This window comes from Watersipora subatra, chromosome 7 (assembly GCF_963576615.1).
Source record: "Watersipora subatra chromosome 7, tzWatSuba1.1, whole genome shotgun sequence".
NCBI classification, from domain to species: Eukaryota; Metazoa; Bryozoa; class Gymnolaemata; order Cheilostomatida; family Watersiporidae; genus Watersipora; species Watersipora subatra.
In genome coordinates this window covers 12,979,985-12,990,631 of record NC_088714.1, presented here as the reverse complement: position 1 = coordinate 12,990,631, position 10,647 = coordinate 12,979,985, and the positions used below count along the sequence as shown (strand labels likewise).

At 37.4% G+C, this 10,647-nt stretch overlaps 1 protein-coding gene across 1 annotated transcript in view; it reads left to right on the top strand.

The window, feature by feature from the left end:
• Positions 1–172: 172 nt before the first annotated feature.
• LOC137400439 (centrosomal protein of 152 kDa-like) overlaps positions 173–10,647 on the top strand; it is a 48,682-nt gene continuing 38,207 nt past the window's right edge. Inside the window, exons 1-7 of the mRNA XM_068086766.1 lie at positions 173–268; positions 3,175–3,281; positions 4,009–4,508; positions 5,457–5,603; positions 6,580–6,719; positions 8,784–8,984; positions 10,400–10,510. Of these exons, the coding sequence (XP_067942867.1) occupies positions 173–268; positions 3,175–3,281; positions 4,009–4,508; positions 5,457–5,603; positions 6,580–6,719; positions 8,784–8,984; positions 10,400–10,510 (1,302 nt within the window). The remainder of the gene's footprint in view (positions 269–3,174; positions 3,282–4,008; positions 4,509–5,456; positions 5,604–6,579; positions 6,720–8,783; positions 8,985–10,399; positions 10,511–10,647) is intronic.

Below are 10,647 nucleotides of genomic sequence, written 5' to 3'. Positions count from 1 at the left end.
TGACGTCTCAAAACTTCAATGATTCAACTAACAAAGTTTCAGAGTGTATGCCAAATGGACATAAATTGTTGTCTCAAGGAATTGTGGGATAGAATGGCGCCGACTTCGAAAGTACCGACCGTAGCTTAGAGCAACGGGTTGTTCTCGTTGATAATGCTTAGTAAATAACGAAATGGCTACTACAGAAAGTTTGATTTTTGATGCTGACCGTGTACAAGAAGAACAAGAGGAAGAACTTAAACAAGAAGAAGATGAGCGACAACAGGAAGTATGATACCTATTATTTATTATCATTAGCAAAACTGGTTTAATCCATAAGCTATTATCGTTATCACAATTGTTATCTAATACGTTGTCAAAGTTACATGGTTTGCATGAAACTTTATCATTCATGAGAAAACACTAGACATATTTTCTACGTATTACTTGACAACATGCTACTGTAACGTGTGTCAGCTTATTAGGTAGACTGCAAACGTCCGCGATTTTGTTTACACATTTCGCTGTTTTAGTGTAATGATATATACAATATGATACCGTTTTTAACCATTGAACCATTTATAATTGTGAGATTTAGCATGTTCAGCTCTAAATAATTTTAGTTTAGTTTTTTCGTGATTCGGTGCTTTCGATAGGCCATGCTAAATATGTTTGCAGATTATAATTTTATGCTATTGAATTTCGTCACAACGCCTAGAATTTAATTTCTGTAGTGAGTACGAGCTTGTCATAATTCTTGTTTTTACTGTATTGAATAGCATCAAATTAGCTTCAATAGCTTTTTGACTACAACTGCTGGCTCCCTGATGCAGCATATGCGTTGTGATTAAAAAGTATTTTAATTACAACACTTAATTCAGCGCAAATTTCAGCTTTATAAAAGCTGGATTTGTGCTAGATTACTTAATTACTTGCTTTAGCTTTTCAGTTAATAGTGTGTGTATTAACAAGATTCAAAGGTGTACGCAATTGACAAGCATAATATTAACTGCTGGGTATCAAATATCTAAGACTATTTACAATGTGTATATATAGGCCTACTAAAACTAAAATAATGACTATGAATTGTCACCAATTAGGTTACTCCGGAAAGTTATAAAACTTAACAAGAATTTTATCAGAATGTTTATCAGGCATAAGAGCAAAGTTTAAATTTCACTTTTTTTTCAGGAAGTGTTATAATCCATAATCCATTTTTTTTGCTGTAGGCCAAGTGGATTAGATGGTGAATATGCAACCTAAGCATGGTTGGTTATAATGTAATAGGATTCCCAGTTTTTATTGACAAAGTTTATTTATCACCAATGTTTGTGTAAAGCTAATCGAAGATTTAAATCAAAATTTCTAGTTGCCGCTAGCTTTCGAAGCTAACAAAATTTATCCTCAAGATTATTTTCTCGTTTGTCTAGTCAGACATTAAATCGTCTCTACCCAAGCATTTAAATATTGTTTGCTTATTGCATAACTGCATTTACTGATACAGTAGATCGCTTAAAGCTGATTAGGTATTTGGTAACAGTTTACACTATTATACCTTATTATGTTAAGCAATCTATTAAAGCTATTACGCTGATTATTCTTTGTGATAATTTCATAGCACTCCAATTAGTGCTGGGGTGTGGTTTTGATTGATGACCATTGCACTACAGTCATATTTGCCTCAGCTCAAATATTTTGAATCCTACGAGGAAACAGCCGACGCACTTAAATATTGTATCAAATTGTTGAGTGTCTTGCCTTATAGTTTTTTTCATACAGATTTTCATCGTCACAAAACATTTTCCTCGCCACAAAATATTTTCCTCGTCACAAAATATTTGATTAGTGCAGCTTTCCCAAAATCATTGCGCATCTCGAAGTCATGTTGTTATAACCTTTTTGTAGTCAATGAGTCTATGACAGTTGTCCCCCTCCGACCAGTCAAAATGAGGACTTTATGCTGAGTGTCTGTCCGCTAGTCTGTACACTAGACCTTTCGCTGTAAAGAGCAAAGCATTGCTCATTAACTGCAAAGTTTGCATGTTGTAAACTGCATATACGGATATTTTGACTTTTTTACCTCTTGTGAGATAAGACAAAGCACTCGGCTGACTTTCTACTTTACTGTTCAGTAATAATTTCATTAATGAATTCCTTTGATTTGGTTGTTTTGATTGAGTTTAGAGAGTTGATGGCTTGTAAATAGCAAGAGTTAAACAAACATTGCGTGTTGTATCATGCGAGGCGTTTCTGTAACCTTGACAATGTTATCAGCCACTCTCAATTGTTTGGCCTTTCCTGGCCGCATAGTCACTAGCTTTCTTTTTTCCAAGATAAATAATGCCTAATGCATTTTGAGTCTGCTGGCGCGTTGCCGGACTGCTTTATTGACAAAAATACTACTGGATAGATTCCAGACATCGCATTATCACACCAAACTTGGATGGTTACTGGATTGTTACTCAACACCGTTTTTTATGTTAGATCTTCTTCAATTTCTCTCTCCTCTCTCTCTGTGAGTCATTTGATGTGACTTGTAGACGCACAACATCCTTATTTGCCCTGTAACAACTGCACTCGAGAGTCCAAGATACGCTGATAAAGCATGAGCTATTTTAAACGGTTTATAGCGCAAATCCCTCCATCATTGGTCTCAGTTTTCTTTTGGTATTCATGCTAGCATTTTCCTGTCGTGACCTGAATGGCAGATAAGGATGAGAGACTTGATTGGGCGGCTTGCCGGGCTGACTTTGCTCAGAGGGTTGAGGAGCGTCTCTCGCAGGGAAGGGTTTTGGAAATTGCTCACTCCGAGCAGTTCATCGAAGTCGCCCTTATTAAGCAAGGGCTTTTTAAGGTTGGCTGTGACATCTTGTGTGAGAAGACAGCGTAGTATCAACTGTTCAGTGAAACATATCACCACCAAGCTCAAACATTTAATGAGCTGATGTATATAGACAAGAAAAGTCTCATCAGTCATCACATATTTTTGGAAGATTAACTATCATATTGAAGGTCGACAGTGATTTGTCAACTGCAATCTTTCAACTGCTCTGTCTAAATCGGATAGCATAGCTGAGTGTAATCGCTTTCGTTTATTTGAAACACTTTAATGATAGAGAACTTTGCGTTATTGGTAGTTAATTTTCTGTGATAATGAGTATCTGTGTATTCAAAGATCTGCAAACTTTGTTTCAGTTAAAGGACCTCCTCGCCAACGCATTTGACGACATTGAAGCGGATGAGACATGCTCCTTTGCTAGTGATGATTCACATGACTCCGGCAGGCATTCTGATGAAATCTGGTAAAGTTGAATAATATTTCAATTCCTGGGTCCATTTCGAAACTTCAAATGTTTGTTTAAATAGGTTGTTCTTAATTCATTCTTCTTGATTTGTGTTTGGAGGCCTAATTCAGAACATGACGAAAGAGCACATCTTAGTTGTCCAATGTTGCCTTTCTTAGTATTTATCACATTCTGTATAAATGATTCTTTTTATATCAGCGTTTTGAAAATGTGCCTTTTATAGAAAATTAAAAAAATAGGTAATTTTTAAGCGTCATAAATTTGTTACACTAAAGACTTAGATTCTGGGTTCGCTCAGTTATGCATACATTGTAAATATAACTTGGTACGCTCTACCAAAGTATGCCTGGAAGTGGAGAAATTTTGTCTCTCAATCTATAATGTATCTCTACTCTGTCTTGACATAAGGTTGATTTACCTTTATTGGCCATTCAATGAATATAATCTTTAAGAAGATTGTTTCAGTCATGCGCACTAAATAGGGCATACCGTAGTTAGTTTCTGTGAACTCTTTGTCAAGACTCTAGCTAATTATGCTGTCCCTGATTCTTGTCTAACAGTTTTTTACTCACATCTCAGACCGCTGCTCGCTGCTGAATCTATTGTGGCTGCATTAAATGAAGTCGATGGTGTAAGGGTGTAAAAACAAGTGCTGGTTAGTGATTGATGTAACCTACTCAGTAAATCATGCTTGTGCATTTGTAGACATTTTTTATCATTGTAGTCAGCAAAGCCGCTGGACAAGCAATAAGATTGACTATCACGCATCTACTCCTGTATCAGAGTGTAGAGCGCCGCCTCTCATCACACCTGTTATACACAGAAGGTATAGCTCGTCACCATCCACGCTTACCGCTCCACATCACTCCTATAATACTAAGCAGGGTACTGAAACCCTCTACCAGGAACCAGATATCTCATCAACCGCCTATGAAGGAAGCACAGGTCAGAAGGTTGATGCCGGAATAGGCTCCCCTCCATACCAAACGTTCCCGAGTCAGCAGGGTACGGAGAGGTTCAACGGTAGTTATCCCTCTTCGCTGTCAGGTAGCGATAGCCACCAGCGTCATAGCAGTGTCCAACATTCTCCTCTTTACCAAACCTGCAATGGCTCCGCAGATAGACACCTGACTGGCAGCAGTGATGCGGATAACACAGTTTTTGTTGAGAGTGGTGAGAAGAAAACTCCTGTCGACATTTTGCAGGAGCGATACTTCCAAGAAGGTAAGTAGGATGGCAGTGCTCAGCCACTTGTTGGCGGAGCTCAAGTATACTACGGCGGGCCGTTCATGTAATGCTCTTACAAACTGATTCGGAGTAGCTGTATTTGAGGCTATCGCAAGTTGTTGGCAGCTAGTGAATGGTATTACATGTGCAAGTTTCAGGCTAGGTGCTAGTTTAACCATAATTGTCTCCTTAATATTCAGCAATGTCTCCTTAATATTCAACAAGATTAAAACAACTTCACTTTTAACTTGAGAGTTTCTCGTGTGTCAAGGTTATGAACCACCACACTTTGTACACGCATGTGATTGCGTAATAATCAGCTCAGTTAACTCCAATTGTGGCCAAAAGTGAGCGTTCCAAATATGTATCTTCTGAGAGTGAGTGAAAAACATTAACTACTCAAATTAAACACAAGTACATTTAAAATGTTAAGAGAAAACAACTCCTCATAATATATTCATACACATACATGTAAGCAGTCCCTGGTCACCCATACGAGTGTCATACTACTATGTCTGATGTATGGGTTGTGTGATTAGAAACTGAACTGCTTTCTCTCAAAATAGTTACTTTTACGTGTAGCTGTCTGAGCATAAATATATGAACTTGTTTTTCGAAATGTAAAAACTGTCTGAAAGGTATCTTTTGTATAACTTCAAACCCAAGTTATACAGAAGATTAGTTTGCATTCAAAGCAGCATGTCATTACTCACCGAAGCCATAAGTTACTAGAAACATTTGATAGATATTTTGTTGCTTTTTGTGGTTTACCTACTGTGTGCTTGGGTAGGGTAGGTGAGATATGTTTTTTCAATATCAAATGCTTACAACACAGGTAGGCTCTTTACAATCTATTGATGACTTTGCATTAGGTTCTTGATACTATATACGTTGCTTTTAGCATGGGCGAACATTTGCGCATTTACTCAATCTTGTTTCATTCAGGACCTGGGGCTAAAAATACACAGCTAGGAATTCTCTATCAAGCAAAGAGCAGACAACTTCAAGAGTTGCAGGAGAAGTATGAGCTGTCTCAGTTGGAGAACACAAAGGAGCTAAGGATTCTGAGACATGAGGTGGCACTACTTCAAGGTTTGTGTGCTTGTGTATGCAGGTTAGTAGGGGTGCAGGATTTCTAAAAAGTGAGTGTTGCCTAAGGAGAAGTACCATTCAGTTTCTCAGACTACTTTTGCTGTGACTAGCACTCTTTCTTTCCTCCAGTCAATTATAGTTGGATTCCTCACACCTGGTACAATTTTTTCTGTCCAGTTTTACTCTTGCTGTCATATGGCTGGCCAATATCTCTGCTTGGTCAGTGTGCTTGTCCAGCTGTGGTTGGTCTCTTACACCTTTTGTTTGGCAAATCCATTTCATGATTTGTATTGTAATGTATTGTAATATAGCGATATAACTCTCAGACCAAACACTCAGTTTCGTCAGGAAACTCTTCAAATTAAACCATCAGTGATCGAATATAATTGTTCTGTTACATATTTTACCCAACAAATGTAATGGCAATTTGGATTTAAAATTTTAGGTAATGAGAGGTGTGCAACAGAGAAATTGGTGAAAAGTTCCAATCAGATGTTTTAAATTTGTAAACTGGGTTGAAATATGATTGTGTGTGAATTCAAGAATTGTCTGCTCTTTTCAAAATTTCATTTTTTCATTGAAAGAAAAGCGATTCTTAATTTCATCACTAGTATTACAATAATTTTTTACAAAACAGTTTTGATTCTATTTCCCAATACGTAGTTAGCAGCATTTACTTAAAATAAACCACGTTCTTTTAATAGAGTGTCTCTTTAAAATATAACAAATTAATCTATTACGCTATTTTATGCTGATACTGTAGTTGAGTTCTTGTGCAAGGAACCCTTCCCTGACTAATCATCAACTCAAGGACACTTGAAAACTAAGAAATATTTGTTACCAATATGGCAAGCTCTCAACTTATCAACTACTATCAGTGGATCAGTAAATCAGCAGAAAATTGTAGCCTTAGTGCACCCACCCTCCTCTATTGACCTTAACAAGCTGGATTAACTTGTCTCTTGTCTATTGGCAGGAAGTAAGCAGGGTTGTGAAGCCAGTCTGAAGCACACCCAGGCCTTACTAGCGCAAAACAAGGAAGCCAGGTTTGAGTTGCAGAAGATGTTAGATGAAGTTCAGGATGAAAAGAGAAAGCTGAGTAATGAGTGTGATGAGGTTAGTTGGCTCATGGCTATTGCCTTTCTCTTCTTGCTGCCGTGATCCTAGCCTGTCTTGACAAGCTGTTGTTTTTGCATAGTTGTCCCCCCGTCTAGCGGCGAGCAACAACAGCTTGTCACAAGACGTACTGCACCTAATGCATCAGCTGCACTTATAAGGAGTTGTTCTCTTCCGTCTACGCGGCTTGGCTGCGATGTTATTCCGGTCGCTCCATTGGTAATCATAACGGATTTAACGCAATAATTTATGTAGAAAAATTAAGATAAGAACGTTTAACTGGCGACCTCTCTCTGCAGTAAACTTTATTAGAATTTGGGAACTTAGGCAACATGTCGTTATTTGTGCGCTCAGTCAGTTTTATTTCTATTTTTGTATCAGTCAGTTTTATTTGTTCTTATGGATTTTATTTTAAGTTTATTTTATTCTTAAGTTTTACTAAAGTTTATCACAAAAACTGGTCTTTGGTTAAACGTTGTAATCTTTTTTTTTTCTACATAAATTTTTGCATGAAATCCGTTATGATTACCAATGGAGCGACCGACATAACATCGCGGCCAAGCCGCGTAGACGGAAGAGAACAACTCCCTATAAGTGCAGCTGATGCATCAGGTGCAGTACGTCTTGTGACAAGCTGTTGTTGCTCGCCGCTCGACGAGGGGACAACTACGCAAAAACAACAGCTTGTCAAGACAGGCTACCGTGATCCGTGAGTAGAGTGTCAGCAAGCCTAACGTGATATCATCAGACTTTAGAATCAAATTAACAAATAATTTTTTTCGGCCCAAATAATGGAGGAAACAATCTCCACACAGCAACTCTTGCATAGTATTGTGTTGACACCAAAATTACAAGAGAGCATTATATATACAAGTATCGGAACTAGCCGAAATACTGAAGCACAAATGTACATACAAATACATATATACAGTCGTACCTCTACGTACGAGCTTATTGCGTGCCCCATATGTCATTTCTCTTGTATCTCTAACCAGTTTTTCTTATATAAGCTAAATAAATACAAACTAATCCGTTTCCACCCTTTGAAAAAACCTCCTAAATACAGAATATTACCATGGAAAGCGTGTTTAATTGATCTAATTCACCACCTACACTCACAAAGTAACAAATACCTATCTAGTGATTATCATCTACAATAAAATGTAATGGTACTAGGTACAGTACTGTATGGAGTTCTTCCTTTCGAGACAGATGGTAGCGGCTAACGGTGGTGCGAGCGAAATTTCAAGGCAACACGTTCGGTACGATAGACTTGTAGTAACACTACGTAAAATAACATAAACTTTAAATTTAATTTTAATGAATTTAGCTTACTAATCAGTCCTTGAAAATAATTTTTAATCTCACGTTTCCTTGAGCTTAATTCTGCTTTTGTCTCCATTTCCTTTTTTTTGCTTGAGTTTTGGCTCTTTTCACCTTGCTTTCACCTTCATTTTAGCCAGACTTTTTAAAACTGATCCAACGAGGAAGACCGAGCGATGCTGTTCTCATAAGCAGCCTCTCGCGTACTCAGCCGCCTGATAGTTGCCTCATCTTGTATCTCTTATCTCAAAGCAAAAAGTTGTTCAGAATTTTTCTCGTATCTCAAATTTCTTGTATGTTGTGGAATGACTGTATATGTTGTTGTAAAGCTTTTTGTATAAAGTATAAACAGAGTTTAGTCTAACATAGTGAGATTAATTATGTGTATTCATTAATAGTCAGGACTCTTCTCTTTGCGCTAAAGGATTGATTGCGTGTTTTAGCTGATTAGTCGCTAGAAATGTTTAAACGCATTGCTTTTGAATTATATTCTGATGCATCCTTGAGATGATCAGCAACGCCTCTCTATTGAATTTTTCAAATGCGAATTAATAGTTGTTACGCCGCAGTTAGGCATTCCATACGTAATGAGTATCTCGAGCTAACAAAGCCTACATTGTAAGATATGAAAGGAATGATGCTACATCGTCTCTCATAATCTTGCAGGAATGCATTGCGCATGGCTAATCCAGCATGGGCCTTTGCCGTAACTTTATTCATTGTGTAAATGATTGTATGCAGTTGAAGGAGCAGCTCTTGGCAGCTGAAGGAAGCATAGAGAGTTTGAATGCCCAGATATTCTCCCTCGGCAGCAGTGATACGATAGAAAGGATGAGGGAGCAGCATGAATCTATCGTTAACTCTCTGAGGAAAGAGGGAGAAAACGCTAAACATGAGCTTAATCAGCAGATAGCTAATCTCCAGCAGCGTCTGCACTGTCAGGTAGTAATAAGTGTCAAGGCATATACATATTTGGCATTCTTGAGTCAGGTTTCTTTCCCTCGTTTTAATACAGTTTGTTTTGGCAATCATTGTCTACACACCGCTGGAAACAAGGCACTACTTGTCTTATTCCTTTTTTTATTGTCTCTGCAGTGTTTGTCATGCGCGAACATGTAGATGTCCACAAAAATTCTCACGGTTTTCCTCACATCGTTTGTAGTTTCATTTGCTGTCGGAATTATCATCAAGTCAAGTGGTTATGTATATGCGGTTTGTCAACACTCAAATATGCGCAATTACAAATTTTAAAATTAACTTTTGCTAATAATTTATTCAAAACAATTATTTCATAATAATTCATTACCTCGCAATAGAGCGGTTAACTGTCACAATAGACCTAGTGAATACACAAATATTTACACTTTCAACACCAGCTGTATTTTCATTATCGTGGCTCTCCGTATCAAGCTCATTTCTGGAATCGCATATAACTTCACTAAAATCCTCTGAATAAAAAATATCGATAAAAAAAATTTCATGACGCCATTACTTAAGATTTCGGATATGCCCAGTCAATTGCAGGTCTGTTTACTTTTGTATATTTGGTTAATAATAGGCTTGTTTGTTTGTATACGATGTTTATTGAGGTTAGCATGAGAATAAAGAGTTATGTCGACCTCACAGGCTATAATAGCGGGTGTTATTCATCCTAACAAGGGCTAAGATGCTACAATTGGCCGAACATATAAAGAATGAGAAGGCCAAAAGAAACAGAAATATTCTTAGCGGTTGAGTTGAAAACATTTTTGAGCTTTTGGGTTTTTTAATGTGCTACACTCTAAAACGATGTTGGGCATAAAATGGTTACACATGCAGTATATTTCTGTTGTGTTTCGTGCCCAAATTACCAAAATTAGCAACAGCGGCAAGCAGAAGGGCTTACAAATTTCACTTGAGTTCTGCAGGCAAACATGTACTATGTATGAATGTTGCAAGAAGACAGCATTAACATGTTAGCACTTATGCACACTCAACTACAGTATATATATATATAAAATTTTTTATATATATTGATGTATAGTTATATTTAGTTGTAGTGATATATATATATATATCACTTACCAACACAAATAAACACATTGGCATTATATGATTGGGTTGCGGAGGCCAAGAACGCCAAAAGCAAAATTCTGATGAATTCTATGGAAAAACTTGTTGCTGACTCGGTCTAGGTATAGTTGTCAGCAGTTGATGTCTAGTGCAAGTGTCCTGTCTGAACTCGGTGTTAGCATCTGGTAGGTGTAGCTACTATGGCAACAATTAAATTATACTTGACTGTCAAACATCTAGTACCTAGTTAAAGTCTGTTGGCTTATATTGCCTTAGCCTTTGGTCCATTCTTGTCTTATCAACAGAAGGAAGAAATGGACTCGGCCACTGTGCTCCTCAAAACTGACATGGAGGCCATAGCTAAAGAGAGGGTTGATCATGCGGAGACAGTCAACAGACTCACTCAGAGTCTAAAGGTAGCCTTCCATCTTTAAATATCAACTTTATCTGTTGAATCAGTTAGTTGTCCTCTCTTAGTTTTTGTCCATGCATGTTCCATGCTGTTAGCTGTACTATTTTGTCAAGCCATTAGACAGTTGTTTTCGTTTGTCAC